General features: G+C 38.5%; 1 protein-coding gene across 7 annotated transcripts in view; it reads left to right on the top strand.

Annotated features, from left to right (window-relative positions):
• Positions 1 to 24323, top strand: part of BNC2 (basonuclin zinc finger protein 2) — a 407420-nt gene that overhangs the window by 33253 nt on the left and 349844 nt on the right. The window contains exon 1 of one of the 7 annotated variants that reach the window (XM_067553124.1): positions 817 to 1143. The exons of the other annotated variants lie outside the window; for them this stretch is intronic. Within the exon in view, the coding sequence (XP_067409225.1) occupies positions 1141 to 1143 (3 nt within the window). The 5' untranslated portion in view covers positions 817 to 1140. Of the gene's footprint in view, positions 1 to 816; positions 1144 to 24323 lie in introns of those variants that run through there. 7 annotated transcript variants of the gene reach the window in all.

Below are 24323 nucleotides of genomic sequence, written 5' to 3'. Positions count from 1 at the left end.
GCTCTCAGCTGCAGTTTGTGCCTCTGGCGCTGAAGCCTTGAGCTCGTGTTTTTCTGTGTCTCCAGGGCAGGGTTTGGCTCCGTGTCACACACAGATGTGACTCTTGTCTTCACCCTGCAAACGTCCAACCGTGACGGCTCACCCCATTCCTCTCCCTCCTCCAAAAAAAAAAAAAAAAAAAAAAAAAAGCAAGCCTTTAAAAAATTCTTCAGCTCCCACACCCAGCAGCAGCAGCAGCAGAGCCCCGGGAGCTGCTGGAACAGGGGGTGGGAAGCAGGAAATCAGGACCACAAGCAAAAACTTCAGCGCTGCCTAACTTTTCTCCTCCTTTTTAACGCGCTGCCCGGCACAGTCTCCCGGTTTTCTGCGGGTTGCCTACGACTGTCCCTCTGCCCGCCCTCCACCCCTCTCCCTGCTCTCTCTCTCCAGCGGCGCCTGGACGCCTTGAGCTGATAAGGAAGAGGAGAAGCAGCAGGAAAGCTCGCCGCCGCTGCGAGGAGGAACCGGCCGGAGGGGACAGAGAGCGCGAGAAGGAGCTCGAGCCAGACCCCCCCTCACACTCACTCACGGCGAGGTCTGCGCGCTTTGCTCACAATAAAGTTCGCTGGGGCTGCTCGGCGTTTTTGACAGCTGGGCTCGGGAGGCCTCCGTGGGGATCCCCTGATTTGCACAGGATCCCCCCCCCGCAACTTCCCTCTCTGCCTCCCTGCCCCACGAGCAATGCACAGCGGCTGAGGGTTAAAGGGGAGGAAGGAAGCAACGTTGTCCTCTCAGATCCACTTGCAAGTCCGCTCCCCCCCCCCCGCTTCCAGCCAAACAACCCAACAACAACAAGCCAACCTGTGGAGGCTTCAGATCCAAACCTGGATCCCGGCCCCCCCGCAGCTGTGTGTTGAAAGGACTTGCTCGCTGCCGCCGCCGCCGCTGCAGAAGTTTTGAGGAGCCCGAGAGACTCTCTCTCGTTTGTGTTTGTGTTGGGTTTTAGTTCAAACCACCTGAAGGCTTTGGGAGCGAGCAGGGGGGCGGCGGGGCCGAGAAGAGCAGAGAGCGCCCAGAGGCAGAAGGAAGGGGCCGGTGCAGGCACCGCTGCTGAGAGGAGATCAAGAGACGGGGGCTGCACTTGACAACCAGCATGCAGCGATGGTAAGAAGTTTCCAGCAGCCTTTCGGGTTCATGCTAGCCGTGCCTTTTGCTTTTCGTCGGAATAAAGTGAAACCGAGCAGCACCTCAGCCTGGAACAAGCAGCGGGGGCGGGAGGGGGAGGGGGAGGGAGGACATGTGCTGCCTTGAAATAATGACTTCGGTTCTCCCAAACTTTCAGCCACTTTGGGGGTGGGATGGCCACGGGATTTTGCTGCCTCTTCCCTCCCCTTCCACCAAAGGTGAGGGGAGCATTTTTAAAAAGTGGGGAGCGGGGTGAGATTGAAGTAGATGGACTGGGGTGGAAGGTTTTGTGGCGGGGGGGGGGAACCACCCTCTGCTTGGAAGTGAGAAGTTTGCACACACTGTAAAGGTAACCTTTGAAAGTGGGGGAAGATGTGTGTGTGTGTGTGTGAGGGAAAGGGGGGGGGGAAACAACGCCTGAGGCGGGGAGACAAGTGTAAAGCCACCTTCCATCAGTAACTCTTTCTTCTCCTTTGCTTGTGCATGTGCTTGCAGTTTACACCTTTCCAGTCAGCAGTTGTTAACAGGGACTTGTGGAAATATTGATGTGCTCACTGTGAGAAGGCAAAACCGCGCTCTGAGCACGTTTGCTGCCTCTCTCTTGAGCAAAATGAAACGAGGACAGTTATTTTAGACAAGGATTTTGCAAAGAAGGCGTTTTGTGTCTGTGTGTGTTTTAATTCAAAACATTTAAATTACAAACAAAACTCAAGATGACTCAGGATCTCAACATGCTGAAGTCCTGGGCTGTGTGATGTGAAGATACGTTTAAAGCTGGAAGGAACAAGCACATTTTGAGAAGCATGACTGCATACAAGAATGTGCAGTTTGATAGTGCTAGTTTCTTGGGTTAAAAACTCCAGTTAGTTCAGCTAGTGAGGACCATAGTCAATAAAGTGGTGTTGCTTGACCACTCCCAAGCTTCTAGTCAGCTTCCACTGTAAATTGCTATTGTTACCCTCACTTGGGGATTGAATGCACTGTGTAGATGGGTTATTATATATAAAAGGGAGGGAGGGAGAAGAATGAGGCAGAGGGTTAGTATTTTTTCCATTCCTTCCTTAATGTGACATGTCTTGTTTCAGTGATCAGAGCTACAATTTTTGGAGCATAGGAGATGCCACTGTCAAATGCAGGCAGCAGCAGCAACAACAATACCCCACAGAATACCAGGGTGGGGAGGGAAAAAAAAGCAGCATGTGCCCAGGACTGTGGTTACAGCAACACTGACAGGAATTAAAGTGGTTTTGAAGCAGCAAGCTATTTATGATGATTCTCATTTACCCTAGAGTCAAGCTGTTGTAAAATTGATGCACAAAAGACAAGTAATAATCTGGTGTACCCAGGATTAAAGTGGCAGAGTATTCCCCCCCCCCACCCCCAAACCAACAGTTAAAATGTCTTGGAGCTATTTTTAAGTAAGCAGTCAAAGCAAAATATTACATATTTCTCTTCTAAACCTCTATGTTCTTTTTGCATGGCAGCTAATTAAATGTTCTGAGGCAGGAGTGGGCTTTATTTTTCATTATAGCGTCTTCCATTTACCATCAATATTATTGCTCATCTCCATAGTCAGGAATTACTTTTAAAACTGGGTAAGCATTTTTTTTGTCAGTGTAATTATTGAGTTCATTTCAGACAATAGTATTTAATAAGCCTGATCAGCAGAACTACTTAAGAGTACCAAGTCCCTGAAAAAGTATGTGGAACTTTCCTTTCCCTTAAAAATTGTAGGAATCTTCAATCTGATATTTAATGGGGCATAAGTGCTCTGTTACTCTAATGTTCAGCATTAATGAACCGTCTAGTTATACGTATGTTCTGCTTTAAATCCTTAAAGAGCATGAGATTTAAAAATCAATCACTAAATATTTTGCAAGCTATGTATTTAGTGATTTCATGTGATTCACATGCAGGATAATATGAATGTTAACTTTGTGTACTTATTTGTTATGAGAGAAGTTTAGAAACTGCTTTTAAGACTCCAAAATATGAATTGTTCTATATGCACAGTGCTTAAATACATCATACAAGGGTTCTGTTTTAGTATATATAAATATATATATATTTTTAAACGTTACGTTAACATATTTTAGGTGGACAAATTTAGGAGATGTATGTATTCACACTGTGAATTTTTATACTTGAAGTGTATGTGGCAGATGGGGGATATGGGATTATGTAAAACACAGCAAAAAAAGGAACAGAAAAGCAGAGCTGACTATTGCTGTATTAAAATGTAAGTGCTACAGTTTGACTTTTCAAGTGAGTTTTTGAGTTCAGTGCTTTACATAACATTTTGTCCTAATCTTGCTTGCTGTCAGGGATGTTTCATGGTTGTGCAATTTCTGCAGTCAAGAATGCCAATTTGCATTCCAGGAGTGTCATTTGATTACTTTTATCTGCACAGTTCCAAGCCTGGCCCAGACCTCTCATTTCATCTTGCCATGTCACGAGTCAATGCTGTGTCGTCTTTTCAAAAATCTGCCTGATTTAGACAAGAAAGAAAAGTACTTTCATGTTGCAGCCGTAGTCCCCTGCTAACTTGTCAGCAGCAGGATGTGATTCACTTCGACCCAGAAGAATGGTACAGAGATGAGGGTTAGGCGGTTCAATAAGCCCATGGACAGGTAGTGTGTGACATCCCAAGAGAGCTTAAGTTAATGAAGAACAGGTCTGCTTAGTTCCCCACACTCTGACCTCGTGCTGTCCCCACAGTTTTCTCATTTGATCTTTCCCAGCAAATTGATCTTTTCTTGTATTTTCTTGCCTTCCAAGTTAGTCCTTATGGGACTGAAATTAGCAGAGCAACTTAAGTTGGATAATACAGCTGTTCAGAAAAGAAGAAATTGGACACTAGCTCCAAAAGGGGGGAAGGGGAAGAAAGCTATTCTTTTTGTTGTTGTTACTGAGAATTTTTTTTTAATTTTAAAGGACTCCAAAATAGGTAGTTGCTTGGAAGTTTACTCCCCCCCCCCCCCCCCTTTTTAAATCTTTCTGAATGGTGTTTTGCACATTGTCTCATATACGTACGCTTTGGAAAAAAACCAACAACTTAGCAGTATACAGTACAGGTTTGCTTTGGTATTTGTCAGCTGAACTTGCTTATTAGAAATGATTTGCTAGTATATAATGAGGTTTTTACAGTTACCGTGAGACATGCTAAATATAAATTGCACATGCCAACTACATTATTTATAGCCTGCAAAATAAGTGTAATTCCATAGTATCCAATACTGAAATGCAGAAGAGATTAAACAATAAAAGCCATTGCAAATATTACATTAGGTGAAAATATAGTCTACAAGTTACCACCAGCATTAATATTTTTCTGGAATACAAGCACATGCAAACAACATTGTTTTTGAATTAAGGTATACTACGTTTAAAAACTGGGCTCTAAAATAGAGGGTATAGTATTACCTGTCTAAGTATCTTCCTTTTATTTTTTCACTGCACTTTATTTTTGAGAAGTAGGAGGCTCTATATTTTAATACATACATGGCTAACTTGTCACACAGTGTAAGGTTTCAGGCTAGAATTTTGTAAATCAAGTGTAAATTGGAAGTGATTAAGAGATTCTTTAGTTTCCTGCGTAATAATGAGTAATATTTAACCTTCCATGTTTCATAGTAGATACTCTCATTTATCATCCAAGTCTTTGCAAGATGTAGTATTATTGAAAACATTGCTGAATAAAAACAAAAAACAATTTATTATGTATGGGAAATGCTGCACACTTTCTCTCTGTCTCTCTCTTTCTCTGTATTGCTTTTTAAAATGGAAAGGAAATGTAAAGGATCATTGGTTAGTTAAACTCCTCTCTGCAGAGCTTCAGGGAGTCTCATGATTTTATTAGATATGCCTAAGGTTAAAAAAAATGAAAAAATACTCAGAAAAACCAAATGGCTCTGAAAAGAAATTAATAATCGTCACGGATCTAGTGCTTAGCTTTGGGGGTGGCTTTATTGTGTTCTAGGTGTGATGTATATGCCTATCAATAGGTTTTGCAGTTGACTCATACAGATCTCAGCAATTGGTTTTGATTTTTAGAAAATTAAATTGAGAAAGTCCAACTAAAATGCATTTGAGACCTTGAATTTAAAAAACAAACATACATATTGTTTTATTTTTTTCTTTTTAAGTGAGGGGTCTTTGAAGGAATCCCTTTCACACATTGCATACCAGTCTTCAGAAGTTAAATTACTTTTGTTTCAGAATGTTACATAATGAAAATCCTTTTTATTTTCTGCTATACATGTTTACGTGATTCTGTTTGACTACAGAACTACTAAAGCAAGTCGCAGAGGAGAAAAGTCTTATATGTAAAGATTCCTATATAATGTAGAGGGCACAATTAGGACATAGGAGTCTCTTTAGAAAATGGATAGGCTATGAAGCAATAAAGTAACAGTTACTATTTTATTTAAATAATTGGTACATAACAATTTAATGAAATATTTGTTTGTTTAATCTCACATTTTGTGTCTGTCTCTTTCCACCTAATGTGTGATATGTTTACACTTAAAAATCCCATTTATCATAATTGCTGGGTAATAGTTCTATGCTAGCTTTTATGAGCATTACTTTGAACAAACTTATTTACCATTTAAGTAAATGATATAATCCAGTGAGAGAAACTGCCAGATTTGACTCTTTATCTCTTGCACAGCCCAGTAGCTCTCATTATGTTGCTAGCTAGTAAAAGCTTTTATTTGTTGCTTATTAGAACCCTTAGTACACTCAGGAGCTCAGCTGTAATTTAATTTGGTTGTTCAAAGAGGCTCCCTTGTTTTAGAATGTTTCTATAGTGCAGTTTTACTGCATCTTATAATTATGTATGTTACCCTATGATATATAGGAAGATACGTTTGCAGGTAAATCAAGGCTTTTAAAAAAACCTTTCACTGTTGAGTTTGTTTCTGGACTTTGTGCTACTAGAATAATTTAAACTAATTAATACACCATGAATGCATACAACATTAGAACTGTTTTTTACTTGTCATCTTAGACTGCTTTATTTTTGTTTCTCTTTTTGCTCTTTACAATATTTTTTGTAGCAATAAAATAGTTTACCATTTACTTAAACCTTTTTTAATAGAAAATAATAAAACCTAGAAGGTTTCTAAAATATATAAGGGCACTAATAATTTTTTTAATTATGAAAAATAAAAAATATATAAAACTGATTAATAAATCACAAGCAGAAGAAAGTAAAATGCCATCAACTGCTGAAAAGTTTTGAAGTCACAATGTTTGGAAGCGTAGTCATGTTTTTGCAACATAGTACAGTTTCTTAGGTCAATAGTTGCACTGCAGTACAAAACTACAGAAAGTGGTGCCTTCAGAATTCATTGGCTAGGAGGAAATGTTGCTAATCATGTGCAGTACGGATTATGAACTGCTACAAGCTTTTAATAATGCTGAGCGTATGTGACACCCATCGTGCTGTCAGTTGAAATCATATTGAACTAATGTTGCAACTATATCATATTTGTCAAATGTGTTGTTTTGAAACTTGTGATTTGTGCGCCTTTAGTCCCTGCTTTTTAATGTTCAGTACAAAGATGTAACAACACGCACAAAACATTTTTCCCTTATTGTGACCTTACATTTGCCAAACTGCCCCATGCTGAAATTCCTTTTCAATGTCTTTTTTTCTTCCAAAGCCAGACATGTACCCAGACACACAAGCCTCTGTGTATAGCAAGCTGTTTTAAATATTGTGACTCGACGATGTGCTGTCCTTTCTCTGCTTGAGCCAAGGATCTCTGCTCAGTGTCTGTGGATTACCAAACCCCTTCTTTATTGTACCTCTTGTCAGCTATTCCTATTCATTTAACCTTTCATTAGTGTCTGTGCAGCTTCACTGTCTGGAAAGGCAAGGAAAAACCTAAAGGCCTACTGTCACAGTTATTAGATTTCTCGGTTACATCCCAGCAACCATAAAGGAGTAAGAGTCAACACTATTGTCATGCGTGCTGCTATCCTGGGGTGCAACTCTTCTATGCATGTCAAGGACATGTGCCACATGTTGATAATGCATCCCAGGGATAAATGCACAACATGGGGGATAGACCAAGGCTGGAAGTAATGAGCTTTGTAGGAGTTATTGCAAAGACAAACAGTTTGTGAAGGAATTTTGCTTAAAAGGCCAAAGAGATGGACTTGCATTAAGTGTTGCCAAGGTTTGCCTGTGAGTTACTTGTCAATCATGTTAGTTTCATTTAAGTTTCATTTACAAGGGGGAAAAATTAAATGTTTTCCGCAACAGGGAAATGTATTAACTTTTTTAAACCTGGCAGCAATGGAACGTATTTGAAGTAGTTCTCCAAAACATACTGTACTTCTTATCTTTTTTGGCATGGATCAAAAATTATCAACTCAGCTAATTAAAAATTTTCAAAAGTGCAAATATGACCGGATTAACAGAAAAAAACTGATATTCAGAAACAAAGGATCAAATTAATTCCCTGGTGATAACACCGTTGACTTAATTGGACTTGTCCTGGGGATAAATTTGACTGAGGATTTGACGATGCACCTGAATAATTTTAACCACCACCTGGGCCCCGAAGAGCAATATAAAGGGACAGATTTTGAAGTCCATAGGTCTGACTCTCCACTCATACAAGTCCACTGAAGGCCAATAGAATGTGAGGAAGGGGAGAATCACCACTTTTGCCCACAAGCTTCTAATTTACACCATGAAAAAACAGATGGATTTATTCCTGGCTTCCCTTTGGCTGCTGTTCTACAGCATAGTTTAGTAATAGTTTTATCAAGTCTTATCAAAATAATTTAATACATGGCTTTATGGAAATACGACTTTCCTAAGAATTTAGATTTAAGGTTAAATTACATTTGAATAGAAACCATTAGTTTTGTATATATTGTCAGGACCTAATCCAGATTACTTTTTACACCAGGGTGTATAAATAGTAACTCTAAAGAAATCATCTCTGTAAATCTGCAGAAGAAACACTCTAATCAGGTCATCGATGTTTTAAATATGGTACATTATGAAGATTAACAAATATAAATGGGAAACAAAAGTTTGCACAACTTAAATCTTTTCTGAAGTTGTTTGTATTCAGTTCTTTAAGTAATGTAAATAGCAAATACGAGTGCAAGTGGCTATCATTTTATTAACAGTAGCAGTAGTTGCTTTTTTATTTTTTTTTCTCCCCTCATTCCAATTCTCATGTGAAAGAAGTGAAGCATGGCGGTACCATTTTGCTATAGTTCAGAATTTGGAAGGTGAAGTCACAGGCAACATAAAATCTAGTAGTAAGCTGTAGGAATACCTCAGAAGGAGACCATACTTCAGATGAAATTCAGCAGGCAATGCTAATAAATCTTTTTGTTGTTCGTACACGAAAGCAGATGGCAGTTCTGCCACTGATGTTAAGTACCAAATTCTCCTAATTTTTATTAGGCAGTTATATTTTTGTGAGCAAGAATAGACAACCATTTAAATGGAACTAAAAGTACAGAGTTGAATTGGAATTGTATGTGAATTGTGGTATTGCCTACTTAGTTTTAAGCATCCTATGATGACTGGACGGATATTAGTTTGTTTGAATCTAAAAGTTACTACATGGTTTCCAAATGAAAGATGAAAGGGCCTGTTAGGTATCGAATATATTTTCATGTTGAAATGTAGCATTTGACATTTGGAAGGGTGTGCTAAGCATGATGAACCACTTTTTCCTTACTCCAACTTATCTGGTAATTTTTGTAATAAAAGTTTCTTGAAATTGAGTTATAAGAATTGAGGAGCAAATGAAAGGTAAACTAATTCAGAGGTCCCTATTAGTGTCATGGTTGAATTAAAGGAAATATTTGTTTCCCTGGAAGCTCTCATTTTCTCTGTATTCATGTTAATACATGTCTATATTTATTGCTTTCTAAATAATGACTTTTGTAGTTCTTTTGATAGACTGTTATTGCCTTAAGTACATTGAGTTTGTGTGGCACTTTGCCAGTTTTACTAGACAAAAGTTTCATTATTCATCTCGCTATGAAAGCAACCATGAGATTGCTAATAGTTATCAAAAGGGTTATGTTATATGGATATGTTTTAAAAATTTGTCATTTTTCCAAATATTTATATATGGATATTTTTACAAACACTAATACAGTTGTGTAGTACCTTTACATTGGCTGATGTCCCTTATGGATTTCAAGATGTCCATTGAAAAACTTTTCAGAGTTATGCCTTGGATAAAACTAAAAGAATGTTAAATTTTTCACTGAGAACTTTTCACTATTTTGCTGAAAATAATAATTGTGCTAGTGATGATTGCATGTTTTCATTGATTACTCTTAGCTGTCACAACAGGACATGACCCCCTTTTTCTACATGGTCTGTTTCTAGAGGCTCGATCCCACTAAATTCAGAAAGAGCAGGAGGAAGCCCAATGTGTGATGATACAACAATTTAAATATGCTGAAATGTATTTTTCAGTAAAACCCATGTATTCTAATATGTGCACTGCATTTGGGCCAAATTTGGAGATATATAGGGCAGCATAAATTGGCATGGTATGTTTAAGGGAATCTGAATCTGTGATGATGTGATTTATTTGCTGAGGTGTTTGATGAGAGGGTTGTAACAGGAGAAGCAATTTAACAGGAGAGTATATGGGGTATGAGTTAAAGTAACTCACCTCTTATTTTAAGTTCCTTTCTTGTTTTCTGCTTTTATTGTGTAAATTACACCATCTTAAACTCAGTTACTTTCCTGTACAGCAACTCACCAACTTGTAACTTGTACTGCCTTGCATATTCCCTCTGAATATAGCCTGTGTGTTGGAATGAGTTTTCATAGGCTTTCATTTGTATTTGTGCTGTAAGAAACAAGTTCCTCAAATGCTGACTACAGTGGAAAAGACAGATTATTATGGCTCATACCAGTGTTGCCAGGGGAGAAGGGAGAGAGGGAGAAAAGTAAGGAAGACTTTAATTCACCGTTACCCAGTGGGTTGTGGGTAGTGACAAGAGCAACAACGTCATCACTTTCACCTACTCCTAATTGATCACTCTGTGAAGACCCAAATGCTAGCCTTTCCAATGGCCAGAAGATCCAATGGGAAAAGGTGGAACTAAGGAGAAGGAGGCATGACTGAGACTGGCATTGCAGCATACCATCTCCTGAGAAATGGTCACCACAGAGGATTGGGTGTGCTGGTCTTCCACGTGGTTACCATTGAAGGAGGGCAGGAGTACGGCCTCTCTGTAAATAGAAAGTAGAGACTACAGGAGAGTGGCATTCCAGACTTTCTGTTGTCATGCACTTGAGACTAAGAGGTTGCTTCTCTCATGGAACTGTGGGAATAAGACCTGAAGGAGGTCTGGACACGGGGAAAGTCCAGGCTGTCAGTGCAAGAACTGGGTGGAACTGATGGAAATAAGTGATTGGCTAAGAGACTGTTAAGGTACTGCAGTCTGCAGCATACAAGAAGGGCTATAGGGTCCTTCATATGGCTAGGAGATGAGACGTTCGGACATGTGTCCATGCCCAAAAGTTAGCTTGCAACTAATCCTTAAAGACAGATTAGTTGTTAGGGTTTCTCTGAAGATGATGACAAAGTTGCAGCAAAACAAGGCAAACTTGATTATGTCATCAACTGGGTATATATGTCTTCCTTGTGCTTTGTCCAGTTCAAAAGAGCTATTGTAATTTAAAATGTTCTTTTTAATATATTGATGGTGTTAATTTCTCTGTGGCAAAGATATCAGAGAAGAGAGAGCCTCTTCAAAACTTTCCCAATAATTCTGCTGTGGTGTAGTTACAGCATATATATGGATGTATTTATGCAGGCATTGTGTTGAGCAAGTTCTGGTACTGAACTAAATACAAGGAAGAAATCTGTCCTAAAATATGCATGTGAAAATAATTGCATGACCAATAAGGAGCTTAAACCCAAGGGGATCAGGTGAGCTGTGGCACGAGTTGGCCATTTGGCTTGATTAAAATGGTACTTAACCACATTGTAAAGCCCATTTCTCAGCATTCTCACATTGTACACTGGTTTGGCATTGATGAATATTTAATATGCCTTCTTGTCTTGTCAATGGAGAGTTACTCATATCACATCTTTGAAATCAAGACTGTTATTGTGAACCAGTATTATTCTACATGTATCACAATAATGGCAGTGAGATCTACTCACGGGACACCTGTATAACTCTGGGAGCTGAAGCTGACTATTGGCTCCCCTTGGTTTTGACACATTGGTTCCAGTCTTGTGGTCCTCGCTTGGGCAAAACATTGACTTCTGTGGATATTCTGCCTTGCAAAAGACTGGTTGTGTTTCAAGAGAAAATAACAATTTCATTAGATCTCAGACTCTTCAACTGTATTTTGCTGATGATTTACTGATCCGGTCTCCTTTTAGAAGTGTGTGTGTGTATAGCTTCTGTTAATGGGAGTTATTTTGTGTGAAGTAAGGCGATAGCAGACACAAACACCTTTTGTCATGTTTGCATCCTAAAAGCAGAATGAGTTGCCCTTATTTTTGCCTGCATAAAGGAACCTTTTATCCATCTTTCAAAAGTCTTGAGTTCTGCTGCAGTTATAATGTATATTGAGTTACACTGAGATTATCTTGTCACGGCAACATTGTACAACGGATAGACTTCATTAATTATTCTTAATTTAATGAAGGAATGGGTAAATATTTCTGCACTTGCAGTTAAAAAAAAAAAAAAAAAAAAAAAAAAGAAGAAGAGCTCCAGAACTGTGTGGATTTAAGGTAATTTGTATTCCAACTAAGCTACCTGGCTTGAAGAAAAATGAGTATTTAGAAGACCACACATAAAATAACAAGAAATATTAAGTGTTGAGCAAAATGCAGTGTCAGGATGAGAAAAGTGCATGAATGTAATGAGAGATGACTGAAACTCAGAGGTGAAATCAAGTTATTAGAGAGAAATAACTTTGCCTAGCAATATAAATCTCATAACTCCACACATGTACATTTTAGTAGTTTATCTACATAACATATATTTCTTTAATCTATTTCTAAAGTTAAATTTGATAATTCAATGGAATAGTTGCTTCCTTATTATTCTTTTTGAGGGGTGGGGGCAGGGTTGTGATGTTTTTATATTTGTATTACCATTTTTAGAGGCATTTAGGCACTACTGCACTCACCATTGCAACACCTAACTGATTTAGGAGCCTAAATCTCATTTTCAAAATGGAGTTAGTCTCTGAAGAGCCTAAATCCCATCAACTATCCATGGATTTTGGCTCCCAAGTACCTCAATCCCTTTTGAAAATGAATGAAATTTATGCTCCTAAATCAGTTAGGTGTTGCAATGCTGAGTGTAGCAGCAGCTAAATACCTATAAAATTCTGGGCTGTGTCATGGTGGAGATCCTCAGTGTACTGGGCACAGACCAAAAAAGCAGTCCCTGTCCCAAGGAACTTGCAATGTAAGTATAAGAGGCAGAGTTGAGGGGAGAGGTAGAGCTAAATTAAAAAAAAAAATCTTTATTACAACTTGGTGAACTGTACATTTAAGATATTATAAAGAGTGAAACTGTCATGATGTTTTTGCATTCAGGTCTTGAGTACGCTGGGGAGTTGCTCCATTTACAGCCATAGGTGTAGGCACACCACTGCCAACCCATAGTATAGGCAGGAAGAGTTGCTATATATCATGATTTGCAACTGGTGCAGCTTACATCACTTTCAGAATAGGATATGTGGTACCAGGATAAATCTTGGTTTATAGCAGCCTTCTCTACCTACATTAGTATTTTGCACTGGTACAGATATGCCCATGGTTGCCCACCAATGGCTGAAATCTCCAGAATAGTCAAGGCCTTGAACAGAACCTTTAATTCTAGTGGATCCCGAAAGGACTTAGAAATTTGACTAACTGTGCAAATCATGGATCAAATTCTGACGTCCTTCCGCATCTATGCCCAAACTTCAAAATCCCAGGCAACAGTCTTCACTTCCTGTTCTTAAACTATCAGATTCATTTGTAGTTTATTTGAAGTAAATTAGCAGAATGGATTTACTGCTGCTTCCAACACTGCAATTAATGGCAAAACTCACACTGACTTCAAGGGGAGTAGAATTGGGCCCTATATAAGGCCTTGATCTTGCATCATAAAAGTCAGTGAGAGTCTTGCCAGATCAAGCCCTAATTGCCCAAGTTGCAAAATGGCCAAGACACATGAGCTAACACCTTACTTTGGAGGAAAAGCATCAAAGGATCATTAATGATTGCAAATGTTGAAATATAAAACCAAAGTCTTCATGCAGAAGACTACCTCCGAGATCAGTATAAAGATTCTATTTGTTATCCAAGACAGAGTAGTGCTGAGAATGGGACCTGTAACAAAAGTTCTGGAGGGGACATGCGGCAGTGTGCCCAAGGTCATGAATTGTGGGGACCTCAAGGAGGGGACAATTTCATTCATGAGTGATAGGGTCTGGAGTTAAAAATGAGCATGTTTGTCTGTAAAAATGCAATCTGCGTTTCTCTTTATCTGTAGAGTGTGCTCATGTGCACTGTGAATAAAACTAGTGAGACTGTAAAGGTTAATTTTACCGAGAATAAACCATGAGAATGTCAGTAATGACATACATACATGTGTCATATTATAATTAAATGCTTTCTGAAGTTTAACAATCCACTACGAAACAAGATAAAACCTATAGGATAATATACTGCCCTGGGTTCACATGCTCATCTTTCATGCTAGTATATTGCCTTGTATGTTCTGTCTTGTTCCATGATAGATTATCTTTGAATCTAATTAATTACACATTTTCTGTAGTTTATCCCATTATATTTACCCTTGTGTTACATTACTGTTTATTTAGAACATTTGAAATACACCAGTGAAGGTTGCACACACGATCAAGGCGCTATGTCTATAGTGAATGGTATCTGAAGATAATGCACTCCTTTTTTTAAAGAAAATTTGAAAAGCTCTGGATTCATTTTTTTGAATGGTCATATCCATGTATCTCTGTGAGAGTGTGACTTCCATAGGGACTAGCTGCTGGAGGTGCAAACTGGACAAGACCAAGGCACGTTGGTATTTCGGGGCGTGGGGGAGTAACCAGAAGAGTTGGCAGAGTGAACTTGTTATCCCTGATTGCAGGAGTTTGTGCCCCATTTTCAGTACAAGTTTGTGGTCGAGAGCCATTTAAAAAAAAAATCCTGATGTGTGTTTAGCTAAGAAGTTACAATCCTTTCTGTTTGGATGTGGACCCACCTGCTGTTCCCCATGTCTGTCAGGCTAAGATTAAGTTACTGTAACTTCTCTTACATTGAGCTACAAGTTGAAACCATTCATAAACTGTAGAAACCATTCATAAACTGTAACTAGCACGGAATGTGGTCGACCCACTCACTAAGCGGAGTCATGCAAAATACCTTGCTCTATCACCTGCACTGGCTGCCAATGAGCTTCCAGGGGGAGTTAAAGATACTGATTTTAACATATAAAGCCTTAAATTGTTTGGGTCTTGGCTACCTCAGAATTATCTCTTCTCTCTGCTATATTTCTATGCTAATGATCAGTGGAGGTGTTCATACTGCCTTTGTTTATAAAGGGAGGATCAAGAGTCTATGAGGCAGCTGTCTGTGAGGATCATGAATCTATGAGGCACATGTCATCATGTGCTGTTCATGAGAGGCCTTAACTTTGGAAATTGGATCCCTCTCCTCTCCCCATACACAGTCTGTGAAATATGGGGGTTTACTTACCTTTGAGGTATGTTGCAAAGCCCACATTTTTTCCTAGGTGTCTGGTGCATGATGGTTTGCTGTCATCTTACTTGGTCACTGTGTACCATTTTGAAGTATAGGTTGTTTTCTAAGTATGTGAAAGGTGTAAAATTGTATATAGAAATTCTGTCCCCTTCCCCCTGCAAAGATATTTTCATGGAACACTGTCTGGAAAAGCCCATTGCTTGCTATTTTCTGTTTGGCTTAAGGGTGGCTTTTCAAGGTGGTTATCCTAACAAATCTGTATGCAGTCAGAAATTTTCTTCCGTAAAAGCAGTTCAACCTTCTATACTATTGAACAGAATTGAGGCCTTGAAAGAAACTATTGTAAATAATGGTAATAAAGTACTTTGGTATTGGGAAGTTTGCAGGTGAATGAGACTCTGGTGCTTGAATGAGCTCAAACTACTTGGATGAATTGAAATCTCCTTTTTCCGTAGAATGGAACAGAACATGTTTATGGGTGTTTCCATTGTGGCTAATTTGCTGTCTGGTTATTTTTTCTTTTAAATGAAAACATGTAGAAATTAGATACCTAATCTAACTGCAAGGAGTTCAATGGTGAATTTAGTCTTAAAGGGCCTTTTTAGGGTATGGATTTGGTGTATGTTGATGATATGCCTTTGATACTAAAGTTCTTTTTTTTTCAATGCCAAGATAAGTAGTACTTGTATAATCCTTGAATAATTTATATTTAAAATTCATAGAATTTGGTGTTTCATCCCAGATTTTAAGATCTTATGCCCAGAGTAATTTAAAAAAAAAAAGAAAATCTCCTTTGATTCATTGAAGTGTTGTGTCATAACATATTCTTTAGTGAAGAATGACACCCTTTCACTAAAATGAAAAGAGAAACCATTCAAAAAAGTCCCCACCCCTACCCCCAACTTGTAATATAGGCTGTTTTAATGCTGCAGGGCAATATTTGTTTTTTCCAATCTTTAAAGGATGTTTAAACAAAATATGTTTATACCTTTTAAAAAATCATTTTGTGTGATAACTTTGTTAGTATTTTTATAACACCATATACCCTGTCTTTGAGCCTTCAATTTAGATCTCTGTCATATACTGCCAAAAACTTTAAGAGCTTTGTGTGTGTTGAAACATGTATGCCTGTCCCAGTGTCATAACTAATTATATCTTTTGTATGCTTACTTCTAGTAATTGGAAAGTAGACCTACCGCAGGATACGTTTTAGCATTAGATTATATCTTGGGGACATGTTACAGAAATCTAGCTTTCCACCATGCAGCAACTTGAAATTGTAAACAGATATTCATGTTTGAAGTACATAATTCTCTGAGTGTTTCTCAACAACTGTGTATGTGTTTGTATTAAACTCGGGGATCTTAAAAGTGTGCCTCTGGATTTACTAATAACTACAACCTTAACCCATTTCTTTTCAATTACAATCTTAAGTGTTTGGTCTGTCCATTTTAAATGGAACAAGATCCACTGTACAAAACTTGCCAACTAATAAATATGGTTTACACCAGTGGTTCTCAACCAGGGGTATATGTACTCCTGGGGGTACACAGAGGTCTTCCAGGAGCATGTCAACACATCTAGATCAGTGGTTCTCAACCTGAGGGTGGAGGGTCGCAGGATGGGTTTAGAGGGGTTGCAAGTGAAGGATCAGCATTAGGGGGTGGCAAGCAGGGCAGTTGCCTGGGGCCCCACACCACAGGGAGCCCTGGGAAACTAAGTTACATGATTCATCCCTGGGCGGTGGGGCTTGGGCTTGAGCTTCAGACTCCTGAAGGGGTTGCAGACATCAGGAAAGGCTGAGAAACCACTAGCTTACACAGTGCCTGGCTGTGCTATGCTCAGCTCTAATTGGTACGTTCTATGTTTCTTACTTTCAAGGATAGGAAACCACTTAAAGAAGAAAAGGTGACTAGGGAGCTGGGTGGGGGGAAGGGAAAAGAAGGAAACTCAGAAAGTCATGTTTTAATAAAAGATTCATGCTTGTTTATCTCTTTTCTGGAGTTCTTTATGGGACTTGTTTTTGTTTGCCGTTTTCTCCATTTTTGCTAGCAGAATGCAGAAAGTGAAAAGGAGTCTCATATGGTTATGTGTAAAGCTCTGCTTAGTGTGCTCATGGCTGGACTAGCAAACAGTAACTTATATGCACCGGCATGTATTGAAAATACGTGATCCTTGTTCATGCCTGCTGTAAGAAGACTTTGCCAGTCTTTAGTCTCAGATCTGCTAGTCTTGTCGCAATTAAAGTCTTATGACTGACCATTTAATGCTAGTGATAGATCATAGTATTGTCAGAATGTGTTCTGATTTTGGTCTTTGTAGAATTACAAAGAACATGTTTTTACTGGAGTCTCATAAATGACCTCAGTTGTATGCTAAAAATTCTTGCTTTCATAGAATTTATAGCAATTGCAGTTCTACTAAAGTTGCATCATTAGTAAATGGTCTGTTGAAGGGCAAGTTTCACTTTGCTAGATGAAACTGTAAACTAATGATTTCCGTACATATCTATGATATTGATGATGGTTTTAAAGTGAAACATTATGAAAATACTCAGCTTTTATTTTAGTTTGATAAGGAAATAAATGTCTGTCTCATGTTTTGTAAATCACTTTCCAGATTTTTCTTTTCTTTTCCAAAGTAATCTGGTTTTTTAGATAACTTATTTGTACTGTGTTCTGAGCACAGCATGGTTTTGTCAAGCTAGTGGATTACTACATATGGCATCTTCAAAATTAATGTGGCCTAAATCATTTACTTGGAAGCTTTTGACAATAAAATGCATTTCTAAGTATTTCCAGTGTCTTGTCAGGCTATTTTTTTTTATCTTCAACTTTCTTCTCCAGAATAGGTTTTTATTTTTTATTTTTAGAAGGTTCAGTGGAGGGGAAGACTGGGTCAGTCTGACCAGGCAAAGTATGGCTCTCTCCCACATTGCAGTTCTTACACAATTTCAGATCTTAGCTGAAATCCACTTGCATATGGGTGTATTGCATGCTAGGTATTTATGTAATTTGTAAACGTCTGCATTGCTTTTTACAAAGGTTTGTTTTTAAAAATAGTACCTAATTGCTTAGAGAGCATCAAATTCGCTACTTTGTTTTTCTTAAGGAACAGCTCTTAAAATCTAGACAGTGTTTTACCAATGTTGTATTTTGTCTTGTAACAAAAAAATGAAAGTGTACTCTGCAAAATAAGAGGGGCTACACTATAGCTTTCTGACTTAGGCCTCTTGCACTGTTACTGGAAGAAAGAGAAACCAATGAGATAGTAAGAAAAGCCATAAATTTGGGTGACGCTTTTTTATTACTATATTTTACTGGCAAATAAATGAAAATCTTTAACCAATTCTTGGCTCTACTTGTATTAATTTTAATTGCAAAAATGTTTTGTTCGATGTAGGTTTTATTTTCTGTTATAAATGTTGGTGTGTAACTTTTTATTGGGTTTAAAAAAAAGAAATCTGAGTAGCATTTTGATACTCTCCCTATTAATTTTACCATGTAGTCCAGCATAAACAAGCAGATAATCTTTACGGAGTGAATAGTTCTTACTCAAGTGGTTTGAAGCCAACTCATGTGACGTAAAGGGCTTCAGGACACTTAGGCTCCATTTTGTCCATGTATGTTAAAGGAAGATTCACACAGATATCTAAAGAAAGAATCTGGATCTATGGCAATAGAATAAGCAACTTAGTGCAGGTCGAGATTCTCATACTTGAAGCTATGAGCCACATGTTACTCTTTCCCGTTATGTAACACAAATAACTATAAAATATCTTCCCTCACTCCACCTGTGCTTACTTTTTCTAACTTAGCCTATTTAGCTCTCCATTTGTTTTCTCCTATCTACTTCCATAACTGTCCATCTTTTAGCTCTGCCCTCAGCCAGTAGACTTCTAATAAGTTTGATGTCTCCCTTCTCTCACAATGCCTGCTAAAAGGAAGAAAGAGAATTTTGCCTCCTCTTCTCAGTCCTCCTGGCTACTGTAAGTGTGGGTGCTGGTAGGTCTCTGATACCCCAACTCACCCTTCCTTTAGCTTTCTGGCTGCTGAAATGGGGATCTGCTACTCTTTCCCTCTTTCAGCCCAGTGAGTAGACAACTGTCTCTATTACTCTTCCTCTTTCCCAGCATCCAGTTTTTTAGAACTTTCTCTCTAGTGTCTACCATCTCATTTTCGCATAGGTTTCCCAAGCAAAGGCAGAGGGAAACTGACCTGATTGTTGTTGTTTTATGTTGCTGCGCGCAGGTATCTGAATTGTCAGTGAAAAATGACAAAACTGAATTGAGTTTTCATTTTGCTGCAACTTCACAAATCCATAAGCAGCAACAGAGCAATAATTTATGCTTATTCCACATTTGGAAGGTTTTCCTCACAGCCACAAGGACTCAAAACTTTTTTGTTTTCATTTGTTTAAACGAAAACTGAAATTCTGTAGAAGTTGAGATAGTCTAATTTTTCAAAATCCCCAAGCAATAGCACTACTGCCTTTTACCTCTTGGGACTATTCTGTAAGCCAGTATCTCTCTGCCAGAATTTCTTTCCTGATACCATTTTCATGTTCATACTCTTAACGTCATCTTTTTGCTTTTACTTATACACGAGTTCCACATTAAGGCTCTACCTATACGATGAGCTAGGAGTGTGATCACCCACCTTGTGTACTCCCACTCATGGTAACTAGATTACAGCTAGCATGAGTATAAATAATAGTGTAGCTTCAGTAGCAGGTGTAGGGTTTTTGGTGGGTATGTACTCTACATGGCTAAATCATAGTAAGTACTTGGTGGCTGTACACTTTCAGATGTCTGTGCACTGCTGTCATGTCTACCACCTTAACCATTGCATAGCCAAACTCTACAAACTGCATTAGCAAATGTAATCTTTCCACATAAGGTGTCTCCAACCCCCTTGTTGTTGTTCCTCTTTTCTGCATTCCCTCCAGTCTATTGAGTATCTTGCAGGTAATAGTGGTGCTTAGAATTGAACACGGCATATGGTGTTCAGAGTCGTATGTGAAATATCCCTTTTGCAGGACCTGATGTAATAAATGTTAAGACAGTGAAGGGGATTTAACTCAAGTTGACAGAAGACTGGGTGTTACATTTCTGCATTAAAGATATTAAACAATTCATTAATATTCAGTACTGGTCCCTTAGCACATTGGAGATATAGGCAAAGACTGGTTTAAATTCTTCTTTGTCACTCCCAAATGCACCCTGTAAAGTTCCAGGTATCCTAAATATTTTAATTTAATTAAAAATAACCCAAACCTACAACTATTACCTTTTAAGGTTAGAGGTCTCAAGTGTGACCTTCACCTCTACTTAAGGGGAGAAGAGACTGTTGCACTTGCAGAAAAGGCAGCTTAATAAACAGACTCAGCTACAACCTGAGTTTAAAATAAACAAACTTGAGTAAACAACCGAGAAATGGATCCATGTGAGAAATGGAGTGACTCTGAGGGCACGTCTTCACTACCACACTAAATCGGCACCTGCTGCGGCGGCAACTATTTAGCAGGTCTGGTGGTGACACACTAAATTGATGGGAGAGCAATCTCCCGTCGACGTCAGTAATTCACATCAACGACAGGCGGAAGCTATGGTGATGGGAGAGGGTCTCCAGTCGACATAGCGTAGCGTGGACACCACTGCAAGTCGATCTAAGGTACGTCAGCTTAAGGTATGTTACTTACGTAACTTAACTAGCGTAACTTAGATCGACTTTCAGCATTTAGTGTAGACCAGGCCTGTGCAATTCTGAGGCTGATCCTTATCTTATTTCTGGCTGCATGAGCTCAGGAAGGAAATCTGAAGAGTTCCCACAGCAGAGAATTTACAGGTGTCGTACCCAGAGAGTTGTGCTGTACCCGTTACCCCGATCTATCCCTGATATCTCTCTGGTCCTGCCTGCATTTTCTGTTCTGAGCTCATAAACACCAGGAGACTGTGATTCTTCCATTTGTCCTCTGCCAACCCTTCTCTTGTCCCATGTTTGCTTGTTAGGAAGTGATCATAGTTATGACCAGTACTATTTCAACACCTTTGAATGAGCTGACCTCTGCAGCTGTCTGTACTGACTCAGTATAACTCTTCTCATTATTAATTCAATTTTTTAACCCACATGTATTGTACTGTTTACATATCTTACCATCTATACAGGAGATAAATACTAGTGGCATATAATATCTGCAACTCAATGCAGAGTACAATTCATTTTGAATAAATGTAATGAAAAACCTGCTTATTATAGAGCCCTACACAGTTTAAAGAAGATGGTATTGTCCTGTGCTAACATGGAATATATTATGTTGTTATACCACTTGGGAAGAGAATCATTAAGCTTCCAAAGTCTAGTGATTTTTTGTTGCAAAAAACCCCCAAACAAAATTCCAGCATCTGGTTCTCATCTGCGCTGATTGTATCAAAAGGAAGCAATCTCATATAGATGAAGACTTGGATTCACCATGATTTAGATTGCCAGTGTGTTTGAAAGGGCTGAGAGAACCACTCTCCAGAATCAAAGGGACACAAGCAGGACAAAGTTACTGAATGTGTTCTGGCTTCCTAGTGTCGCATTTACATATTCCTCAGGTTGCAGTGTTGTATTGCTAAAGGTATCCAATTTATCCAGACTCATAATACGCCAACAGAGTGTATATGTAAAAGAAATGTACCACACATTATTTCATGCATATCTGTGCTATTCTAGTCAAGGGGAGAATGTCGTGTCCATCTTCTGCACTAATGCTGGTTTCCATTTTCCCTTCTCACGAATGCCTGCCAGAGCTATCATGCATTTAATGAAAATTCAGTTCTGAACAAAAAGATTTTGGAAATATGATTGGTACTGCACTGGAGTGGAGTGGAGGAAGGATTCCAGAAGCATGATAGATAGTAAGATGAATCCCTACCCCTGCGTGAAATGGAGTCCGTGCCTAATTTGGAGAGAACAAAACATCTGGTTCTTTGAGTGATCAAACTTACTCTGCAGATCCACAAAGAACCATAATATGTCTTATTCATATTTAGCATTTGGAGGGCTTGAATCCCAGCTGCTTTCTTTCTCTTAAATGATGAGGTCTGAGAGAGATGGCAAATTTCAGGTGTATGTAAATGGAGGTAAGAGGAGCAAAAAATGAACTGCGCACATAGTCTGGCCTTCAGTTTAATACGTTTATTTTAAATGAAAATTGATTTACAAAAGATGAAACAAAGCCTGGGGGAGTCCTAATGGGGAGTCCAGCTATAATTCAGAAGGCCAGGCAAGTATTTGTAACTGTAGTCCGCTAGCTCCAGACTGATTTACAAAGAAGGGTAGCATTTGATTCAGGTTGATTTAAACCAAACAAAATCCCAACAAATAACCTCCCAGTTCCCCCAAAGGAGACCAGAGTAAAAGAGATTTAAAAAAAAAAGAGAGTTAACTTTCCTCAGTCCCCATCTAATGCACTGATCCAGCAAAGCACTTTCGCTTAAAACTATGCACATGCTTGTGAGTAGTCTGACTGACTTTAATGGGAATACTCATTTGCTTAAAGTTTATGTATGTGCTTTAGTGCTTTCTGGACCAGGGCCTAAATGAGGTAGCTCAGTGTTAACTTCTTTCTGCCTCCCTCTGCCCCACCTATGCTCCACTCCCCTTCAGTAATACAACTCTCTGATTTGGACAGGTTGACTTTTCTGTCTCAGAATACATTGTTGAATGAAGTTGGCTGTATCAAATCCCATTTGGAAAAGTCTGATTTTTGGCACATGGATTAAAGCATTGTTCCAGAACCTCAGCTGCTGTAAGTGACTTTAATGGAGCTATGCTGATTTACCCTAGCTGAGGATCTGACCATTTATCTCTGCACAAAGATGTTTTATTTATTAGGAGTGTTTTAGTTACGTGTATATGTGAGCTACACTTCATCACTTGAGCTACTCTACATGGTTAAATGTTTTCTCTAACTATATTAGTTATATTACATAGTTAATTTGGTAATCAATTGAAGCATGGTCTTTTCTTTCAATTAGTCTGTCTGCAGTATGTCAATCATTAGGCAGTAGGCGTATCTAAATCACATTTTGATTCTTCTGACTGAATTCAAGTAAAAGGTTCACATGCCAAAATCTGAGTGAAGAAATTATATTATTTGTCAATGCTGAGCAAAAATACTAATGTTCTTACTGTTGGTCTGTAATTGGTGTCTAAATATAGGGAAAAACTAAATTTCTTCTGCATAGAAGGGAATGTAAATGCTCAGAAGATCAAGCATTAAATGATTGATCAAGTTATGTGGGAAGACAGGATGTTGGAGATCTACCTGAATACGGTGAAGTAACGTTAACGTCCCAATAATGACTAGGGTTTGGTCCAGCACATGCTAAAGATGATGCATAAGTTTTCTTGTGTGTTGTAGTTCCCTGGGCAGGATCAGGGTTTAATTGAAAAACCATTGATGTTGGTCAGTGTGCACAGCAAATTCTCACTGGTAATCACTCAATTGCATGCTGAGCAAGTTTATTCAGGAGAATGCAATTTAGACAGATGCTGCAAATTTTAATAAATGTTTGTAAAAGATTCATGGTGTCCATTGCAAAATATTATTTATTGCATTATGTTAACCTAAGAGTTCTTTCTTTTGGACTCAGAGTTTATTCGGTCCAGCTATGGTAATTACTTTTTGTAAATTAGGGCTAATGGGACTGTATTAAACCCCAAACTTTAAAGCTGCTTTCTGATTATGCTATCTTTCTTGTGATAAAAACTAACCTTTAAGGAAAAGACTTTGGTTGACCAGAGCTGTTCTTTTGTTGTTCTTTCTTTTTCATACTCCTGTGTCACTTTATAAGTCATGTAATTGGAGGGGAGGATTGTACATTTAACCTCATTTTGTTTTATGGAAAAATTAAGTTTTCTGATATTTTAGAGTTTTATGTGCTTGTGGCACATGGTCTGTAAAGTGAATGGAAGATTTGTTTAGAAACTGGATATATTCACTTAGAACATGATTCAGCAAAGCATTTAAGCATGTGCTTAGCTTCAAGCATGTGAGTAATACTGGTCTAATGATGGTCTAACCTTTGGAGTGACTAAGAGCTAGGGACCAGATCCCACAAAGATTTGTGCATATGCTTGTCTTTAAGCTCGCAAGTCAACGGAATTGCTCAGTGTGCAAAATTAAGCCTGTTTGCAAGTCTTTGCAGGATCAATGATCTGTATGTGAATTTTCACACTGCCTCTGTGTATAAGAAAAGATACTTTGATCCAAGATCTGTGCAAAGAAGAGTATAATAATTTTTTCCTCATAGCTTTACTGAATTTAGCATTTTTCAGCAGTAGGATTAGGGTTAGTGTTCTGCAATTAATATAACACGCTTCAAAGAATTATTTAAGTAGTAAAAGAAGAGGTGAATGTTAG

This window comes from Emydura macquarii, unplaced genomic scaffold, assembly GCF_026122565.2.
Source record: "Emydura macquarii macquarii isolate MOO-44397 ecotype Brisbane River unplaced genomic scaffold, CSIRO-AGI_Emac_v2 contig_1451, whole genome shotgun sequence".
Taxonomy (NCBI): Eukaryota; Metazoa; Chordata; order Testudines; family Chelidae; genus Emydura; species Emydura macquarii.
Note: the sequence above shows the minus strand (reverse complement) of the source record. Positions and strands in the feature narration are given on the sequence as shown.